Below are 22302 nucleotides of genomic sequence, written 5' to 3'. Positions count from 1 at the left end.
AAACTAGGCTTTAGTAAAAACTTTTTGCTAATGAGGTTTTTTTTGTCTAAGGTTCTCTTTTTACTCCTTCTTAAAGAGACTGTTCACTAAAATTTTTCTTTGGTTTAGTTGCATCAGTTTGTTTTTTTTTTTAAACACCATCATTATTAATTTCTTTATATTTATTACTACTTTTGTTAGGATGGACGTTTGAAGCCAGGAGATCAACTTGTCTCAATAAACAAGGAATCTATGATTGGTGTATCCTTTGAAGAAGCAAAAAGCATAATTACCAGAGCCAAGTTGAGGTAACTATCCTATTCATAAAATAGAATGAGTTAGTTAGCATGTCTTCTCAAAAACAGTAACTTAAGAGGTTTAAATAGTTAAACCTTAGCATCCTAAAAGAACATGCATGTGAGCCAGGTGGGGGAGGACAGAGGAAGAGAGAGAATCTCAAGCAGACTCCTCAGTGAGCAGCAAAACCCAACATGGGGCTTGATCTCACAACTCAGATTGTGACCTGAGCTGAAATCAAGAGTCAGCCGCTTTAACTGACCACCCAGGCGCCCCCAAAACAAGTATATTTTAATAATAATTGAAAGATTATCTTAAAATTCAGCTGTACTGTATCCACACTATATCCATAAAGTGATTTCTTTTTTAATGCTAGGTCAGAATCTGTTTGGGAGATAGCATTCATAAGACAAAAATCTGATGGCAGTCATCCAGGAAATCCATCTTGTACATCTCTTTTACAAGCTTCAGGAGAATATGGACCTCAAGTCTCGACATTTAGCCTTCTTCCATCTCCCCCTGAAATACTAATTCCAAAGACCTCATCCACTCCCCAAAGTACAGATACCATTTTACCTTCTTTTAGGATAAATCAGGTAATCTTACATTTCTCTGTGTATTTATGCAGTCCGTAAATCCCCTGTATGTTTTTACATTTGTTATATGCAATAGAATTGTAATTTTGTTAGTGTAGTTTTTTTTTTTTTTTAACAGCTTGGTATTTCCTTGAAAGTTCTTTTTTTTTTCTGTTTAATATTTTTATACTGTGCTATCAATAATACAGTTTTTCAAGTCAGTGTGTCTTTTGTCCAGAAAGTCATGATCAGGAATAGCCTCGAGGAGATATGTCTAGTTGTCACTCAAAACTATGTTAGGAATGTCATATTTATTTTCAGAAAATCTCTAATATGGTTTAATTTATTCTTATTTCTGTTTCCTGCTTGACTGAAGACAGTCAGTCTTCCCTCTTGTTCCTTAGCTTTTTTTCCTGCACAATGAGGCTAATTCTAATTACCCAGTGTAGGTGGCTATGGTTCCCTCACGTGTGTACGCTAATACCTAGTTCACCCCAGTAGACTCACCCAGAAGAGGGAGTTTCTACATCAGAATCGACAGTTGATTACTAATTGCAACAGGGCCCTAAAAAATCCAAATTATAAAATAGAGCATGTACTCTTAAAATATATGTTAGTTATAAAACAAAATAGGAAACTCGGGTAGGCTTTCAGTCAATGGAATAAAATTTGTCAAAGGCAATTTCAGTTTCAGGAACCTGCTAATAAGATCCAGAGTGTAAGATTTTCTGTCAGCCCCTTATACTTTTTTATTTGGGGTTGTAATACCTTTTCAAAGATAAGGTGCGTGGCTTTATATTTTGTTGTCCTTGGACATGGTAGAGCTGAAAACAGTTGTTCTTTAATTCTGAAATGCTTTGCTTGGAGATAAATATACCAAAATTTTAGAGATCTCCTTTTTGGATTACTGCTTTAATCTCTTAAACCATTCTTTTTATGTTAACGTGAGCTTCTAGTCTGGTCTTTGACCTACTTTAGAAAATGACATTTTATGTTCTTCCTTTTCTTTCATAGATGAAAACTGGATACAAGAAAACAGAACAGACTCCAATTACTTCTTCGGGAAACAGCCCTACGGATATGTCTAATACAGGTAAATGCACATTTAATTCCTCTTTATTATTATTTCTTTCAATTACTCTTTCTCAATGAGGAGTACATAATGTGACTTAATAGACTTTAAAGAAGGGTGCATTATGCCTTTTTTCCTTTAGTGAATAAAAGAGCAAAATGAATGTATTGTGCAATGGTCCCTGTTAGATTAGATCTTTCATTAGAAATTTTCCTGAACAAAGGGTTGAAATTTTAAGATGCATTATCATAACGGTGTCTGTGAAGCTGTAGTAATCAATGAACTGTTGAAATCAAATAATGTAAACTCTTCTTTAAATCAAGATTAGGATGCCTTGTCCTTTTAGGGAAATACTGGTAAGGTTCATTAAATGCACCTTTCAGAGAAATTATAGAGGGGAACATAGCTTAAGAAAAGAAATATGTTTTTGGTTTTTTTAAGAAGAGATCTTATAGATGTAAATTTAAAAGAACATCAGTATTATGAATTGAATATTATTAGTTATAATTACCATGAAATGATTTACTGACTTTTTAAAACAATAAAATATTAATTGTGTGAGCTACTCATTTAAAAAAATTGCTTTTCATCAAACTGTTAAGTGTCTATTTGTGGCTCCAATATCAAGAAAAAAACTTTCCCTTTAAATTATGTCCAAAAACTAAGTACAACAACAATCAAAAACCAGTGCTTAAGGAAAGAAAGAGTTAATTACATATGTCTAAAAATTATAATGTAAGTTGTTACCTGTATATTTTAATTTTTAATAGTATTAGTCTAGATCAGAATTGCAAAATAAGGACAAATTAGCATAAAGTACATGGTATCTTCGTCCATTTGGGCTGCTATGACAAAATACCACAGACTGGGTAGCTTATAAACAATAGACATGTATTTCTAACAGTTCTGGTGGCTGGAAATCCAGGATCATGGTGCTGGCATGGTCCCAGTGAGAGCCTTTTTCAGGTTGCAGACTTCCCATTGTATCCTCACATGGAGACCTGTGGGGTCTCTTTAGTCACAATACTAATCCCATTCACGAGAGCTTCACCCTCCTGACCTCAGCCCCTCCCAAAGGCCCCATTTCCAAATACCATCATCTTGGGGGTTAGGATTTTGACATAGGCATTTGAGGAGGACACAGGCATTTGGACCACAGCACACAGGCATCACACTATTGGAAATTTATAGTGGATTCCACGGTTTTTTCCTCCGATTTAGAGACCAGTATTTGCCAGTGGGTTGGTAGCAATCTCTAGCTGTAAATTAAATGCCCTTCTACTTAGTGGGATTCCTTGACTCTTAGAAATTTTATTACTATTCTTTTTTTTTTTTTAAGATTTTATTTATTTATTTGACAGACAGAGATCACAAGTAGGCAGAAAGGTAAGCAGAGAGAGAGGAGGAAACCAGCTCCCTCCTGAGCAGAGAGCCCGATGCAGGGCTCGATCCCAGAACCCTGGGATCATGACCTGAGTTGAAGGCAGAGACTTTAACCCACTGAGCCACCCAGGTGCCCCAGTATTATCCCTTTTATGGAATTAATTTCCATTCTCTTGATGTATTGTTTTTATTTTAAACTGTGAACACATGTGAGGAAGAAAAAAAATACAGATGAAAGAAGTGAACAATGGCAAGGATACATTTATGTAACATGATATTAATTTTGAAAGTCGTTGGACTGCTTATTGCCTCTCTTAGTCTTTTATTTATTCAAGAAGCACTTACTGAGCATGTCATGTATGTAGAAAATGTAGTTCAGTAGGAATTATGAAGGAATTAGGATATTTTCCATGAGATACCTAAGAGTCTATGGGGAAATAAAACAGGCTAAAAAAAAACCATCATTCAGATTAGAAAACATATATGTATGTGTTTATTTTATTGAATAACTACCATTTGCGGTATTCTGTATTAACTAGAGCGGGGTACAAGTGCTTTCTGTACTCAAAGGAACATACTGTCTTGTCCAGATAGTGTGAAGATGTGAACAAAGTGGAGAAGGAAAGAAGTGGCCAGAGTGTGGTGTAGGGAAGGCACAGGCTCTGAATGCAAATGTAGAGATTCATTTCTTCACTTCCAGCTTATTAGCTGTGTAACCTGAAATAGTTGCCTCGTGGGTCTTTATGAATATTAAATGAGATCATGCATATCAGGTACTTAGCATTGTAATTGGTACATAGCATATGCTCAGTAAATTTTGCTGTTATTATTAATATTACAGAACCCTCTGACTATAGTGTAGCTCCGATAATATTTCGGGGATATTTTTAGACTGGAAACAAAAGCTCCCATTCTTTTAGTTTTACATCCTCCCCTCACCCCCCAAATTAGTACATGGTAAAGAATTTGTCACAACATGTAGAAATTTCTTAGCAAAAATCAGACATCATCCAGATCATGCAAGAAGTGGTAAACATCAATTGATGGATGGAGATCTTCCTAAGTGAAGGAAGCACCGTGAGCAAAAGCACAGAACAAAGGATGAGCTAGATATCCGATCATCATCCTAGGAGGCAGATCTGATTAGAATGAAGAGATCCCAGAATAATGAATAAAATGAGATAAATTCACATAAGTGACTAAAAGAAAGAGTGTTATATTTTATAATAGAAAAATGATTTAATGAAAATATATTTGAGTGAGCTGTATGAAAAGTAAATTTTTTCTTTTTTCTTTTCAATTAACATATAATGCATTATTAGCCCCAGGGGTACAGGTCTGTGAATCGCCAGGTTTACACACTTCACAGCACTCACCATAGCACATACCCTCCCCAATGTCCATAACCCAACCACCCTCTCCCTACCCCCCCTTCCCCTAGCAACCCTGTTTGTTTTGTGAGATTAAGAGTCTCCTATGGTTTGTCTCCCTCCTGACCATCTTGTTTCATTTTTTCCTTCTGAAAAGTAAATATTAAAATACAATTAAAATTAAATACTTTTCTAGGGTAGAATTAGCATTGAGTTAGTCTTATTTTTTTTATTTTCACATAAGTGTAGTAGCCCAGATCTTCCTAGGGGGGAAATAAAAACAAAATTAACTCCAAATTATCTCTAGGTAACTTACATACATTGTGATTGTCTGTTATAAGCAATTACAGATTTTTCCCAAATTAGACCCTTAACTGTCACATCTAAACTTCTTCAGCCAGTTGGTATTTATTCAAAAAATGTAAGCAAATTTTAATGTTAACCTCAACAAAAACAAACTGAATTGAAGCAAATCTACCCATGTTCCCATCTCAAAATTATTCCAAAGTGTAAAACTGGTGAGAATTTTAAAAATCCATGTAATACTTGAATATGTTTTTAAAAAACTATTTTATTATATAAATGTCTTATTTCAGAACTCAGAGTCGTTTACTATTGCTATAAGCTGACTAATGCATGAACTTGTGAGCTCAAAGCATACTAAAGACATTCCTGAAAAAATGAGTGAAGAATTATTGCATGAAGAAATATTATCATTACTTTAACTTTACGAGAGCACAAACTGTAATCCTCCCACACTAAGGTTTTATAACTGAAGCAAAATAGTGATGGGGGAAAATATCCATGGAGGGTTCGTGGTATAAACCAAATGGTTTTGATCCTGCCCTCTTAAAACATTCCCTTTCTTCCCCTAAAAAGAGGAATAGAAGAGAAGATCCAAGAGAATAATAAGCTATCCTTTGAAAATCCTCACTCCCCCGGAGAGGAGCAAATCAAGAGCTTGAGGCCAGAATTGAGAGATGTCACCAGCAAATGGGGAAAGCTGTCTGTCTATGAGCAGCTTTTCAGGTCAAGCTCCTCTGAATCATCAAAGCATGCCGGATTTATGCACAAATCCTCCTGAGGTTTTGGCTCAAAGGTACAGGTTTAGGAGAAGGTTGGCCGAAAGAAAGTGGGATTTTGTTAAGCCATGACTGCATATTGTTAAATATGCGGGGCGGGGGGGAGTTACTGTAATTTTACTTTAAATCTCCTGTTTATACGTCTGTTTGTTAATATTAACAATATTCTAAGGATGCATGGGTGGCTCAGTCTGTTAAGCGTGTAACTCTCGATCTCAGCTCGGGTCTTTATCTCAGGGTCACCGGTTCAAGCCAAGTTGGGCTCCACGCTGGCCATGGAGCCTACTTACACACAAACAAACAATATTCTGTAGTGTTCATAGTAGTTTTCTCTGATTCTATATTTTACCTTTACAATTTCTGTAAGGTGCACTATTTCTAACTACTTTACAAATGAGAAAGCATGATGAAAGATACTGACGACATTTAGGAATCATGGCTTTGGGAGTCACAAGAGACTAGAATCCTGACATGGTCACTTCCTAGCTGTGTGATCATAGGCTGGTTTCTTTACCTTTTGGGGCCTTGATCTCTCCATCTTTGGGATGGCAATAATGACACCTTTGTCATTATGGCTATCGTAAAGCTTAATGAGCTCATCTCTATGAAGTACTTAGTGCATTGCCTGGCTCAAAGTAAGTATAAATAAGAGCTGATCTGCTGTCATTTCCAATGTTACAGATGGCAAACTTTTATGCTTATGTATAGGAATACATAAGTGAGAATGCGTGCCTCAGTGTGTGTGGTTGCTGTGTGTGTATCCCTGTTCCTCCCTGTCCCTTTCTGCTCTGTCTCCCTCCCATCCCCCAGCCCTTCCACATGCTTAACACTTGCACAGGGTAATTCACTCCCAGGAGTAGGATTATTGGTCTGAAATCATGATTAGGCTAGTTTGGGTCCACCTAGTAGTGCTCGTGTTCCTTAATTGCAGGTCAGGCGTCAGGCTGAAGGTCATTGATAAGCCTCACAAATCCAAACATTAAAAATGAAAAATAAAGTTTGACTTCCCTGCTCTTTGGTCTTCTATACCACTCCACTCCATGCTGATCTTTTGTGCCACACTGTAGGTTTGGCACAGAATTTCTCTTAAGAGAAAAAAAGAAAAAAATATGTATATATACATATATACTATTTTTTTGTCTCATGGCTAACAATTAAGTATCATGATGACAAAAGAGCCTTTGCTGCTTTTATCAGAAATGTAAAAGTTCTATTATACTAAAATCACTCTTCCTCAAGGTTTGATTCCATTTGAAGCTAAAAGTCAGTAACCATTTTTTTTTTTTATGATCTTGACACCTATAAGCTATATTCAAGATTTTACATAGAATGTTAAGGATGTGTTAAAGGTTTAGAGGAAGACTATTTATTTTCATATGCGCTTCTTATGTTCTTAAGAAAGAGAATGCAAATCATTTTGTACTTAGAGACAGATGCTCTGAGAAATTAAAAAAAAATTAAAACACTGCATAAAGATGTGACATTTCAAAAAGTTTTTTCTCTTCCTCTTGTTTCTATGTAGAACTAGTAAAATACCATTTAGAAGTGTATTTAGAATAGTGACAATTTAGATACAAGGATTGACATGAATTACAAGAATTTGTTTTACAAACTTTGGCATATTAAAACAAATAATTTTTCAAGGTCTAATCCTTTGTGGCATCTATTCTCTTTTTTTTATTTCTTATTTTTTCTATAAACATATAATGTGGCATCTGATCTCTTATTCATGCAAAAAGGACAAAGGCTCATCTAAATCATCAGTGTAGATTAAGAAGGTATTAGAATGGGTGAGAGGTGTATGAAACTCACTCTTGGAAGTCATCTATGCTTCCTGAAATATAACCTTAATGTAAAGTAAAAAATGGGACTTGGGGTTCCAGAAGTTCCTAGTCTGTATCATACTTTATGTGCAAACTTGAAACAATTTACATTTATGAGTTTTTCCATAGTACCTTCAGAACTCTGTAACAAAACCGCTTCTGCCAAAGAAATATCATGGTATTTTTGAATTCCTAACTTGATTTTACTCATTTTGGAAGATAAAGCCTTCACTTTACAATTAGTAAGGCATTTTGATGATGGGATACTGGTAGGATGTATGTTTGTCTTTTAAATTAATATTTCCATGAGATTTAAGGCATAATTGGCCATTCTTTTTGTATTATATCTTTTAGTGCTCAAGTGAGGGTGATTTATATGATACATTTTAGATTTAAAGAAAAAAAATAATGAAAACAAAAGTAAAAATTGCCAACTGATTAGTCAGAATTATTTTTGAACAGCAGGAGCCCAGAACACATCCTGTCAAATGAAAAGTTCTATTCCAATTAAGTTTCCAATTAATGTGCACCCTGTTGTCTCTTAGATATTGCCCCTGCATGGACTGATAATTATGGACCACAAGGAAAGAAGATTTCCCTAAATCCCTCTGTTCGCCTCAAGGCAGAGAAACTGGAAATGGTAAATACTTTAAATTTACATTTTTCTTCTGTAAAATAGAAGTAAGGAAGTGTTCTCATTCTCTGAGAGGATAAAGGAAGGAGTGGAGCCATTACTTTCTTGAAGAATTACTTTTTTGCGATTAAATGAATGGCAGTTTGAGTTTTAATTATTTATGTTTGAGCCAAGCAGCCCACTCACAAAACCTTTTGTAACCTAAATTGACACCAAATTAATCAGTTTCCTCCTGTGTAGGAATAAAACAGACGTGATGTTTTACAGTGTAGAATCAAAGGAAACAGAGAATGAATTATGCCCAAATATGTGTAATAGCAGTAGGTGCAACTTTTTAAAAAGCAAAGGGAAACTAAATCCTAAAGAACAAAATAGATGCTCACTAAATATAAAGAAGCTGGTAGCAATGTACTAAGTTAAAATTAGTCCTGGGGAGAGTGAAATATTGAGAGCTTCTGTATGTCAAAGAAATGTAGGTGATTAAAAAGGAAAAAGTAAAAGTAAAAAAGCGTTTTAGAGCTGTTCTATCAGGTGACCTGGGAGCTCACAGCAAAAATGTGCTATGTCTTTTTTTAAATATAAAAATAGATATAGTGTTGCAGGTCCGCAGCCTCTACTTTCCTGTCATTTTTCATGAGTAATGATTTTTTTTTTTTTACATTTTAGGGAGAGTTTGAAAGTGCACAGCTACCATAAATATACATTGCATTTATTCCCACAGTCATACCTATGAATTTTAGGGAGAGCTGAAAGTGCACAGCTATAATATACATTGCATTTATTCCCACATCCATACCTTTGCTTGAATGGTCCTGTACCAAATACCTTTTCCAGAGTCAACTTGACTCTTGCCCAGTGTTCACATGCTAACTCAGTTATAACTCCTGTGTCCAGATTTTGCTAATTATTATGGTTGGGGTTAGTATTGCCTTATTTTGCACATCTATAGCACAACATCACTTTGTGGTACTGTACAGTCTTTTGTGTATTTTGTTTTGACAGCAAGATTAAGTTTCTTCATGATGATATCTAGTACACCTACCACTGTTTAAGCACCGGGTCTGTGCTCATTAAACTTTCCAATTAATTAGATACTTAAGATAGCTTGTTTAGGTTTTCAAAATCCTGAATCTCTTTTGCTAACTTGTACTCTCTTTTTATTGGTGACTTAAATGTAAGTTCTGGCTAATGCCACGATTTACAGTCAGTTAATACTAACATTTTTTAAAAATGTATATTTGAGATGTAAAAACACCTATAAATATCTAAAAAATAAAGAAGTTACTATTTTTTAATGATGTTGTTTTAATATGCGTTTCTAAACATCCAGATTTAATACTGTTTCTCTGGGTAAGGAGAAAGTTATCCAGCTAATGACTTGACTTGGCAGCCTTTGTTTCTTATTCAATTTAAGTTTTCCTAGCACATGATTTTTTTTAATCTAATTAATTGCCTTAGATATGAAAATCATCTAAATCTGTATTGATTCTGAGAAATTTGAGTTGTTTGACTGTTGAATTAGAATTTCCAGGGTTTGGTCCTTCTTTTAGCCTAAACAAATTATTTTTCTGGAAAAATAAAATGGCAGTATTATAGCAAAGGCAACCCACATTCTATGTTAATTTGGCTTCTTCTTATTCAAAGTATATTTAGTGACTTTATTTAGTAGAGCATTCTGTGTTTTCAGAGTATGAAATGGCATCTTCCTTAATAAGAATTTTTTTTTCCCAGAATCCCAATTAGCTCCTATCTACCCAAATATTTGCTAAGCTACTCTTCCTTTTTTGTTTGGTTGCATAATAATGTAATAATATCTGTATCATTCCTTTTGAAATAGGTCCTTCTATTTCAGTTGCTATTTTGTAGACTCAATTTTATTATCTATTATATTTTTAACATATTTACTATTCAGTAACAGATAAGGCCAATGTGATCAAATATTTAAAATGAAATAAAATTATCTTTTTCCTTTATCTTCTATAAATATGTTACATATAGCATCTAGGAAAATTGTGTTATAATAAGATTTCATAAGGAAAGGTGTTGACTAATCATGTGGTTATTAAGTAAATAGCCTACTCAGTACAATTCTTAAGAAAAATGGAGAAGTTAGAATTTGCTAAAGGAAATTACCTGTCAAGATATATACATATATATAAACATATATATATATATGTAAACATATATATATATTTTATTTTTTATGGCATTGTCTGCATGAAATCCTCTGTTTTACCAGTCTGAGTAACCAGTTTTGTATCAGGATATACTAGAAAATGATTTCTAATACTAAACTACTTATTTATTCCTTTTCTGAAAAATGGATTGCCTCTTTCTACGAATACTCTGAGGATGATTTAATTACAGATATTTTAAAATAATTTCACCATAGGTATTTGCAGTGCTATATTTTTAAAGCATTTTTATGAGTACTGTGGGTCTCATTTAATGTTAAACTTTTAAGTAGGCATGGTAAACACAGCAAGTAGGTATACAGTTTATTAGTTGGCTTGAAGACCAAGAGTTATTGTACTTCCATCCTATCTGTATTTTTGTGCCTGAGAAAGATGCTTTGGGATACAAATGCCATTTTGCTGATATTTACTTTACCTCTTGCCATTTCTATAGCATTTGAAGAAAGCTGTAGTGAGCAATGGCATACCCCATGTCTGATTACAGTTAATAAGTTGTTCTTTATATTAGGTTGGGAAGTGTGTGATGAATATTGTAAAGAAGTGACATTTTTAAAATTCATCATTCAGACAAAAAGAGTTAAGGACTTTTATTTGTTCATTAAATAATTTGCATTTTTGCCTAAGGTTAAAAGATGACATTACTTATTCAAGAAATTTTTGGAACTTGTTTTTTGACCAAAAATAAATTATTTTCCATTTAAATTTATGAGCTTACCTCACCAATATGCTGTTTTCATCTAGAGTAAATTTCTAAAGTTTGGCTCTAGATGAAGTTCCACTGTACTTAGATAAAGTTCCATTATACTTAGTATAATAATAATCGTATATTTTGTACCTTCTGTGGCAGGTGTTTTGTTTGCATTACTTTTGTAAAATTGTTTTTATTTCTTTACACGAAAACATCAGTCATACACAGAATGATTATACTGTATATGTACAGTTTAAAGAATAATAAAACAAACACACCTGTACCCACCACCCAGCTAAGAATCAGAATTTTTAACATTGCCTATGTGTTTCTTCTTGATCATATACACCTCCCTCTCCCCAAGAGACAATCTGTTCTAAATTTCAAGTTTATCATTTATATGCTTTTTTTTTTTTTTTTTTTTTTTTTTTTTTTTGTGAGGAAGAGGAGTGGGAGGGAACAGAGGGAAAGGGAGAAAGAGAATCTTACGCAGACTCCACACCCAGCATGTAGCCCGACACAGGGCTCTATCTCACTTCTCCTAGATCATGACCCGAGCCGAAATCAAGAGTTGGATGCTGAACCGATTGAACCCACCCAGACACCCTATCATATATGTTTATAAAAACATGAAATAATGGTATGCAAACATGCCTGGGAACTGTCGATAAAGAACTCTATAAAGAAAATGTAAAAAAGTAAAAAGTTGTGCTGAAAACTGGGAAAAAATACTTGTAATACACATAACATAAAATATTGCTATCCAAAATACTTTTAAAAGTCCTACAATCAGGGGTGCCTGGGTGGCTGAGTGGGTTAAGCCTCTGCCTTCAGCTCAGGTCATGGTCTCTGGGTTCTGGGATCGAGCCCCACATTGGGCTCTGTGCTCAGCGGGGAGCCTGCTTCCTCTCTCTCTCTCTCTCTGCCTGTGTCTCTGCCTACTTGTGATCTCTGTCTGTCAAATAAATAAATAAAATCTTTAAAAAAAAAATAAAGTCCTACAATGAATCAAAAAAGACCCACCAATACTTCTCCTGAGTACACACCCTAAAGAAAGTTGTATCCAGGTGCTAGAGTAGATGTGTACAAGAGTGTTCATTGTTAACATTCCTGGTAAGCAGAAAGCCCCAGTGTGCTGGAAGGTGGATGACTAAATTGTGACATATTCATCTAATCAGGTATTTATCAATGAAAATGAATGTGCTGATGTTAAAATAGCATATACAGATGAATGATGAAACCATATTGTAGGGTGAAAAAAGCAAGTTTCAGAATTATGACTACCTGCAGCATTTTTATGAAGCTAAAACATAGCAAAACAAAATAACACATTAGGGATACCTATGTATGTGACCAGGCATCTTAAAATAAGTCATATGGGGATGATAATCCCACAGTTCAATAGTAGTGGTTACCTCTCGTGTAGTAGGACAGGACTATGACGTGAATTCAGCCCTATTGGCAGTTTTATAATTCTTAAATGTACTCATGGAATTTTTATTTTATTGTTCTGCTTTAAAACATGTGTATCTAGGGGCGCCTGGGTGGCTCAGTGGGTTAAAGCCTCTGCCTTCAGCTCAGGTCATGATCCCAGGGTCCTGGGTTCGAGCCCCGCATCGGGCTCTCTGCTTGGTGGGGAGCCTGCTTCCTCCTCTCTCTCTGTCTGCATCTCTGCGTGCTTGTGATCTCTGTCTGTCAAATAAATAAATAAAATCTTAAAAAAACAACAACAACAACAAAAAAAAAAACATGTGTATCTATTACATAGTTGTTTTTAGTAGATGCCAAATATTATATAATAAAATACTCCAGTATATTAAACCAAATGTACAAGATATATTACCTCTAGGGGATAAGTTCAAAAAGGGACTTTTGTAATGTTTTGTTACATTCAAAATTTGAAGTATATATACTTTAATGTTAAGGCACTGTTACACCAGTTTTGAAAAGTATGCAAAAGATGCAAAAAGGTACAGAATAGAAAGCTATGATATATTGATAATTTTTTTAAAAAATGTATAATGCTGTATAGCATAATTATTATAAATAAATACATAATTTATGTATATTTAATATTTAGGTTCTATATTCATACAAGATTTCAGAAAATTATATACCAAACTATTAATAATAGTGTTTGTCTCTGGAGAAGTAGTTCTCAAGGAGGGTTTGTTTTTTCTTTTCCTTCCCTCAGGGACATTTTGCAATGTCTACAGTTTTTGTTTCTATATTTGGGAGAATATCACCAAATTAGAAATCACTAACAAAAAATACTTCTCAAAACTGTGTAAAAATTTAAGACATAGTGCTAATTGATTTACGAGTCAAAAACTTCACTAATAAACATGTAAAAGAAGTTTAATCTCACTTGTAACTAAAGGAATTCAACAGCATCCAAATCATATTCAACATATTAACAAAATTTTAAGTGTGAAAACAACAAATGCTTTTAAAAATGTAGAAAAATAGGTCTTATTGCCAGTGGTGTGTATAAATTGCTACAGCTAGTTTGGAGAATAATTTTACAATATCTAAAGTTGACAATATATATATGTATACACACACACACTACATATGATTCAGCATTTCCTCTTTTAGGGATATACTGTAGAGAAATTTTCACACCTCTGTACAAGGAGATATGTATAATGTTTTGTAATTTTTAAAAAAGCTGGAGTAATGATAAAAACCCATCCATCAGAGAATATATAATTTGTATTCATACAGTGGCATACCATTTAAAGTTAAGTGAACCAATTTCACAGATAAGGATATTGAGCAATTACAAAATCATAACATGGAAGTAAAAACAACAATAATTTGTGAACAAATAATTTGTAAATTTATAAATAATAATGTTTATAGTACATTATTGATGTAAAATTTTAAGTGCACGAGAGTACATAACATTAGGGAATACATGTAGTAATGGTATCAGTTCGTGGACAGAAAGCCTACACCAACCTTAGGATAGTTGTTCCTGCTGAGGAACAACAGCGATAGCTTTCAACCAAGTCTGCAGTGTTTATTTCTTAAAATATATATATAATTTCAAGACCCATTGAGTATTTGAGTACATGGATGTTCTTTGTATTATTGTCTTTCTGTGTATGTCTGTGTGCTTGGAACATTTTTGTAACTGAAGGGAAAAACTCCAAAAGTTAACCATTATTCCATGTTACACAAGGCAAATATTTATGACCATGTAGACAGAGCAGGAAGATGATACTTAGCTAAGCTCTAGAATCACTCTTGAATGAATCTATGACTCTTTCCTAATCTCCATTTCTCCTGTCTCTTCTCACTGTGCCCGGCCACCTATACATGAACAGGTATGTTATGTAGTGTTACTTATAGAAATTAATGTTTAATCTGATTTAATAGAATTTCTTACTACTTTTTCTTCTGCCAGAATCACATATTTTAAGCTAAGAAATTGAGTTTTGGTTCTAGGGCTATGCTTATAAATTTGGCATCAGCCAAAGTGCTAGTCTTGCATAAAAAGAGAAAGAAAAAAGAAAAGAAGCAAACCACAAAAAATTGAGGTGGTGTTAGAATCGGGAAGCTAATATTTTATAGAAAATTAATCCATAAATAGTCAACAGACTCTCTCTGGGCATGTAATTCTGGTCCCTGTTCCTGATATTGATTCTTTTCATTGGGTTGTAAAATAAACTTGTAATGAAAAGTTTTATTCTTCAGAAATTTGAAAAATTACTTCACATGAGTCCTTTTTCTTCCAGGCTCTAGATTATCTTGGAATTCAGCCCACAAAGGAACAGCATCAAGCCCTGAGACAGCAAGTGCAAGTAGACCCAAAGGGGACAGTGTCTTTTGGAGGTAATATTAGGTTTATTGTGTTGTGTCATCACAGAAGCTTGGTGGGAGAGTTATTGTGACCCATTTTCATTAAGAGTGCATCTTCTTTAGAAGGAGAGAGGGGAAAATAAGACCACATCTATTTCAAGTTCCTTAGTCAGTACCCTAAAATGTTATCTGGAATTAACTTGGCCTGGCTGGGTCAGCAGAAAGGCGACTTTCCTAGACTCTTCCAGTATCGAAAATACCTTCATTCTATCCTTCTTTGTTTCTTATTTATTGTAATGTAAAGAAATGTAAACATTTCTCACTAATAACAAAAGAAACAATATAAAATATTGAACTTCTAATTCTACTGCTGTGAAGTTTCATACTTTTTTCCAGCTAATATGACAGAAGAAATGTTTTTATGATGCTATATAATTATTCTTATTAAAGTTAGAGTAATATTGACATACTTAGTTGATGTACTATAATATAAAGCGTTTCTACTTTTGGGAATTTTGATGGTTTCTCAGTAGCTGATAGTATAAATAAGTCTATATTTAACATCATAGTTTTTTTTCCTTCTTTTTCTTGGGATAAATTCCCACAAGTGGTTTAGAAATGTGATAGGTATTCATAAGTTGTTTGCAAGAGACATTATACGTAGGCATTTGTTCTGCCCCTAGTAATGTTTAAATACAACAGTTTTTTATATCGTTGATAACATTCAGTATTTGATTTTTTCTTATACAATAGATGCAACATTGTATCATTTTTAAAGTATCTGTATTACTAAAAAGAAATTCACTTTTTAGTTTCAAAGTGATAGAAAAAATACACATCTGCCTTCCTCTCCTGTTTGAAAATTACCCCGAATAGGGAGGAGAACAGAAAACAGATTTGCATATATTAACCAAAACCATGATATGGAAGGACGGAATGTGGATAAGGATAGTCATTGAATTAGTGAATAGAGGCCAAAAAGCTCAAATGATATTTCCCCCAGCCTAAAGCAATGGGGGAAACACAATAGGAAGCAAGCTGATTTGCCCCTAAAAAGGCTTAGGAATTAAAAGTATCAGGTACTTCTGAAGACCAGGTGTAGGCAGGGCATTTCAAGTAGGGTTGTTAAAAATCTGCATAAGAAGTTTTTATCAAACTGTTACCTGTCCCCTCTCAAGCGGCCCAGGATGTAACAGTCCCTTATACCTACAAAGAAAAGAAGTATATTCTCTTGAGAAATTAAACCAGAGAGCTTCTGAACCTATAGTTGGCAGCAGTCAGGGAATTTGGAGGAGTCTATGGTTAGTTATCACAACACACACCCAGATTTCTTGGTGAACTTTGCAGTCATGTTTATCCTCTGTAGGCAAGAGACTATAAGATTCTCGCTGAAGAAGCTGCACCAAAATGTCAGTTGGCCCCCTTATCGCTCTGTAGTGAAACTGGCCAGATGACAAAGCAAGTTATGTACACAACATTTTCAATCAGTCTTTTGGTGGTGATTCTTCTTAAATATGAACTCATAGCCAAGGGTCACCAGACATTTGGAGAAATTCTCCAATGTAAAATAGAAGAGCCCAAAACTTTCTGACAAAGAGAAAAACAGAACCCTGAAAAAGGAGGAATAATGCAAAAATCAGGAGAGAACTTCAGACAAACCACAGTGAACATCTTTGAAGAGGTTAAACAAAGATAAGGCAGCCAGGAAATAAAGAATAGGATGTTGTAGATTAGGAACCATCAGAGAATACAAAAAAAGATCTTTAGGAATTAAAAGTGTAATAGCTAAAATTAAAAAATTTGAAGATGCATAGATGAATGGGTCACACTCATGTTTGAAGAAGCTTACAGTTTGCTAGCCAGCATCAGGCAGGTTTTTTGTTTTTTTGAGATTTTATTTATTTATTTATTTGACAGAGCTAGAGACCACAAGCAGGGGGAGCAGTAGAGGGAGAAGGAGAGGGAGAAGCAAGCTCCCTGCTGAGCAGGGAGTCAGATGCTGAGCTCCATCCCTGGACCCTGGGATCATGACCTGAGCCAAAGGCAGACTCTTAACCTGCTGACCCTCCCAGGTACCCCAGTATTAGGCAGTTGTTAATACTATATGCCTTGGAGTCAGACCTTAAATGAAATTCTGGTCTGCTCCTTACTTGCCATGTGGCCATGGGAAGTTGGCGGTTAACTTGTCTAAGCTGCCATGTGTAGAATGGAGAGTATAAGAGGACCTATCTCAGAGAATTGTTGGGGGGATGAAATAGCAAAGCACTGTGCTGAGCACAGAGGCTGTTCTATAAATATTAGCTCCAGCTATTATTATTATTATTATTATTAAACCTCTGGCTCCTGCTAGAAAAGCTGCAAGTCACAATATTGTCCTATGTTTCAGAGAGGTTCTTGATCATGATAAAAGAGTTGCAGAAATAGATATGCCTGTGACATGTATGTGCTTTGTTATTATCTTAACTGATTTATTAACCTCAGCAAAGTTAACTGAGGTTAGTTAAAACCAGTTTATCTCTTACTTTTTATTTGAGGTTGTATTTCTGTCACTTCAGTTAATACCACTTTGAGGTAATCACTGAGAAGTTAAGTTTGAAGTGTTAGTTATCACGCATAGCTTCAACTTCATTTAGAAAAAGGTAAGATGTATTTAGATGAGGTTAAATGCCATGTTCCTACTGAAGTGCATTCCATTTCAGATTTTGTCCAGGTTGCCAGAAACTTGTTTTGCTTGCAGTTGGATGAAGTGAATGTCAGTGCACGTGAAATTTCCAGCATATTAGATTCAAAGGTAGGGTATGCCTTATGGAAATGTCTTGATTGTGCCTGGATCCTAAGTCTTGACTGTTATATGTCATATATGTAGCCTTTTTTCCATTTTTCACTTTTAAAAAATTATGCAAATAATAGATACTTCTTCATATAGCAAACACAGATTAATTTTAAAATCAAAAGTAAAATATCATCTTGGTCTCTTCTGTTCCTCCTCTCTCAGTATTTCCTCATGTTACTCCTCCATAAATTTATCCCAGAAAGTACCCGTAAGTGTATACCCTCTGAAATTTTACAGTCTGAACCATCCTCATACATCAGCATTCAGATCAACATGAAGGATGGCATGCCTGCGTGGCCTTTGCCTACATGGCCTCAGTCCCTTAAGCATTCGACTCCTAGTTTTGGCTCAGGTCATGATCTTAAGTATTCTTTTGCCTCCTCTTTTGCCCTTTTTGTGCTTTATGTAAAATGTAATTGTGAAGCCTATTAACTTCACAAATCCTTTGTTCTACAGAACTTTGGCATTTAGGGGTGCCTAGGTGGCTCAGTCAGTTAAGCGTCCAGCTCTTGATTTTGGCTCAGGTTATGCTCTCAGGATCCTGGGCTTGAGCCCCGCTTTGGACTCTGCACTCAGTGAGGAATCTGCTTGAAGATTCTCTCTCTCCCTCTGCCTTGCCCCTCCCCCATCCATTCTCTCCCCCACTCTCTCTCTGTGTCTCTCAAAATCAATAAATCTTTAAAAAAAAAGAACTTTGAGGGGCACCTGGGTGGCTCAGTGGGTTAAAGCCTCTGCCTTCGGCTCAGGTCATGATCCCATCGGGCTCTCTGCTCAGCGGGGAGCCTGCAGAGAGGCAGGCAAAGGCAGAGGGAGAAGCAGGCTTCCCGCTGAGCAGGGAGCCCAATGTGGGGCTCAATCACAGGACGCTGGGATCATGACCTGATCCAAAGGCAGCGGCTTTAACCCACTGAGCCACCCAGGCACCCCACAATTACTTTCTAATTGATAATTAGTAAAGATATTAATTTTTTTAAAGACTTTATTTTTAGTAATCCCACCCAATGTGGGGCTGGAACTTAGAACCGCAGAATCAGGAGTCTCATGTTCCACCATCTGAGTCAGTAGGTTCCCCAAGATACTAATTTTTGAGAGTATGTTGTATAATACAACTTTATTGAACTCCCTTATTCCCGTTTTACAGTTGTCTTGGGTTTTCTAGGTAGGCATTTTTTAAAAAGATTTTATTTATTTATTTGACACAGAGAGAGAGAGATCACAAGTAGGCAGAGAGGCAAGCAGAGAGGGGGGGAAGCAGGCTCCCTGCTGAGCAGAGAGCCCAGTGCGAGGCTCAATCCCGGGGTCCTGAGATCATGACCTGAGCCGAAGGCAGAGGCTTAACCCACTGAGCCATCCAGGCACCCCTTCTAGGTAGGCATTTTAAGTTAATTACATTTTTGTCTCTCCCACAAAATTTTACTTTTTTTCAGAATTACTGTTAGAATAGGAGCTGCAACAGTGACCAAAAAACTTTTTCATGATATTTGAGCCATTTTATATTTTTAATGTTTTAAAAGAAGCTAGCATTATCTTATTTAATAAATAAGGTTTGTAATATATCTACTTACTTAAAAATTATGTTTATAACATTTTTAAATTTGTAAATAAATTTATGCCATTTCTGTTTTTCTGCAACAGCTTACATAATAGAAACTTTATCTCTTCCTTTAAGGTTTGAAAGTGTTTCATATGCCAGATGGTCTAGGCCTAGGTCTTTTTGGAAGAGGAGATAGTTCCTATTTTTTAAATGTCTTCTAGGATTATCTTATTCAAGTTTTTGTCCTTTTCCTGAATAATTCTGTTAATGGATATTTTCCTAGAAAATTTTGCCTTTCATCAAGATACTAAAATTTGTTTAAAAAAATAACACGGGGGGTGCCTGGGTGGCTTAGTGGGTTGGAGCCTCTGCCTTCGGCTCAGGTCGTGATCCCAGAGTCCTGGGATCAAGCCCCGCATCAGGCTCTCTGCTCCGTGAGAAGCCTGCTTCTCCCTCTCTCTCTGCCTGCCTCTCTGCCTACTAGTGATCTCTGTCTGTCAAATAAATAAATAAAATCTTTTAAAAAAATAAAGAAATAAGAAGATAAAAAATAACACAGAATTTTTTTAGGTTTAATGTATTTTTGTGGTACTCTTTTTTTTTTTTTTTAGATTTTATTTATTTATTTGACAGACAGAGATCACAAGTAGTCAGAGAGGCAGGCAGAGAGAGAGAGGGAAGCAGACTCCCCGCTAAGCAGAGAGCCCGATGTGGGGCTCAATCCCAGAACCCTGGGATCATGACCTGAGCCAAAGGCAGAGGCTTTAACCTGCTGAGCCACCCAGGCGCCCCTGTGGTACTCATTTTTATCTCATAGATGGTACTACACAGTTTTTACAAAGTTATCACAGCCACAGATTTCTATGGATCATATTTTAATTATCATTCAGTATGTAATATTTCCATTGTCATTGCTCCTTTGACTCTTATTTTGAACTGTTTTAGACATTTTCTAGTTATATAGTTCCCTTCCAGTTGCTGATTTCTATTGTCCTTCCCTGAAGTCAGAAGCACATTCTCGTATTAATCCTTTGACCATATATTCAGGTTATAGTCAATTTCATAAAATATTTCCCATCTTTTGAAAAGCATGTCTGTTCTGCCCTGAAGTGAGTATAGTGTTAGTGTTCCTGTATATCAATTAAGTCAAGGTTGTTAATCATGTCATTCAAATTTTCTGTTCCCTTTATGTTTTTTCCCAAATTTTCTATTTCCTTTTTCATTTCTTATCTTCTTATCAGTTATTGAGCAAGAGGCATTTCATTTTAAAGTTTCTCTTAGTTCTGCTAATTTTTACTTTCCATATCATAGGCTGTATTATAGGTATATTATGATTTTAGAATTGTTATATCCTGACAGGACATTGAATCTCTTCATCTCTAGAATGTTTAAAATCAGCTCAATCTAATCATAAAGTGATACCACTTTTTTTTTTTGTTGGTGTTTTGATTTGGTTTCCAATGACTATAAATATTTCTCTTTAGAAAAAAAGAAAACTGTTATATAACCCTTTAAATGTATCTAATGGAATCTAACTACTATAGTTTTTGGTACTCATAATCATTTTATTTAAGAGAAAATTCATTCATGAATTCTTCTCAGAAATTTATCATCTTTCCTATTTTTCTGCTTTTAGTTTTATTCCATGTTACCCTAGAATATTATCTTGATATATCATAATTTCAGGAATATAGTATACTGAGGTTATAAATAAATAAATATTTAAAAATACGGTATATTTAAAAATCAGTCATTGAAAAAAATCAGTCATTGATCATATTCTGTTGTAAAAATTTAGATAATTAAAATGTATTTGTTTTAATTTACTATATTCATAAGATCCGACATTAAAATTTTCTTCTGAGCAGAGTCGCGCAGCGGAAGCGTGCTGGGCCCATAAAATTTTCTTCTGAATTGAGTAGTAATTCTGCCTTACTGGTACACAATCAAAAATATAAATATATAAATTTTCATCAATTATTTTCATAAAGGTAACTTTTAAAATATAAATTCAAATTTCAGGGGATGAATTATTGCAGTCCAGCTCTGTCATTTATAAGATTTCCATATTTCCATGGGCATTTTTAGATTCTTCAGTACTGACATACTATATGGTGACTAACATAACATAATAAAAAATAATCAAAAGATACATATTGATATCTAATAATGCATTCTTCCACTTTGTTTTTCTTTTTAAATATTGCTTTGGCTAATCTTTTTTCTTGTCCAAATAAATTCTAGCAAAAATCTTACTATACTGAATTTCTAGATTATTTTGGAAAGAAACAACATCTTTATAAGTTTAAGTCTTCCTACCTGCAAGCATGTTTTGACTTCTTAATTTTATCTTCTTGAATAGCAAACAATACATTTTATATATTTTTCCCAATATGAGCTTTATTAATCTTTTGTTATATTTCTAGTTACCTTTCACTTTTTTGCCTTTAAAATAAATGGTTTCTTTTTTTGTTTTTAAGACTTCATTATAGGTAGCATAGGTAGCATTTTTACCACTCTGATTTTTTTTTTTTTTTAAGATTTTATTTATTTATTTGACAGAGAGAGATACAAGTAGGCAGAGAGGCAGGCAGAGAGAGTGAGAGGGAAGCAGGCTCCCCGCCGAGCAGAGAGCCCGATGCGGGACTCGATCCCAGGACCCTGAGATCATGACCTGAGCTGAAGGCAGCGGCTCAAACCACTGAGCCACCCAGGCGCCCCACCACTCTGATTTTTACTCCTGTGCGCTGCCTGTTCATCTCTCCACACCTGTGCCCCTCACCCCGGCAATCACTGATCTGCTTACTGTCTTCATAATTTTGCCCTTTCTATAATGTCATATTGTTGGAATCATACAGTATATAGCCTTTTCAGATTGGCTTTCCGCTTAGTAAAATGCATTTAAGGTTCCTTTGTATCTTTTCATGTCTTTTCTTTGCTGATTAATATTTCATTATCTGAATGTACCACAGTTTATCCATTTACCTATTGAAGGATGTTTGCTTGCCTCCAAGTTTTGGCAATTATAAA

At 34.9% G+C, this 22302-nt stretch overlaps 1 protein-coding gene across 5 annotated transcripts in view; it reads left to right on the top strand.

Annotated features, from left to right (window-relative positions):
• STXBP4 (syntaxin binding protein 4) overlaps nucleotides 1-22302 on the top strand; it is a 160040-nt gene that overhangs the window by 29343 nt on the left and 108395 nt on the right. For 4 of the 5 annotated variants that reach the window (XM_045984422.1, XM_045984424.1, XM_045984423.1 and 1 more), the window contains 6 exons: nucleotides 181-287; nucleotides 653-872; nucleotides 1866-1944; nucleotides 8127-8221; nucleotides 14842-14938; nucleotides 17605-17696. In XM_045984422.1, the coding sequence (XP_045840378.1) occupies nucleotides 181-287; nucleotides 653-872; nucleotides 1866-1944; nucleotides 8127-8221; nucleotides 14842-14938; nucleotides 17605-17696 (690 nt within the window). The remainder of the gene's footprint in view (nucleotides 1-180; nucleotides 288-652; nucleotides 873-1865; nucleotides 1945-8126; nucleotides 8222-14841; nucleotides 14939-17604; nucleotides 17697-22302) is intronic. The other variant, XM_045984425.1, reaches the window with a different exon arrangement.

Source organism: Meles meles, chromosome 18 (genome assembly GCF_922984935.1).
Source record: "Meles meles chromosome 18, mMelMel3.1 paternal haplotype, whole genome shotgun sequence".
NCBI classification, from domain to species: Eukaryota; Metazoa; Chordata; class Mammalia; order Carnivora; family Mustelidae; genus Meles; species Meles meles.
This window is presented reverse-complemented; position numbering and strand designations above follow the sequence as displayed.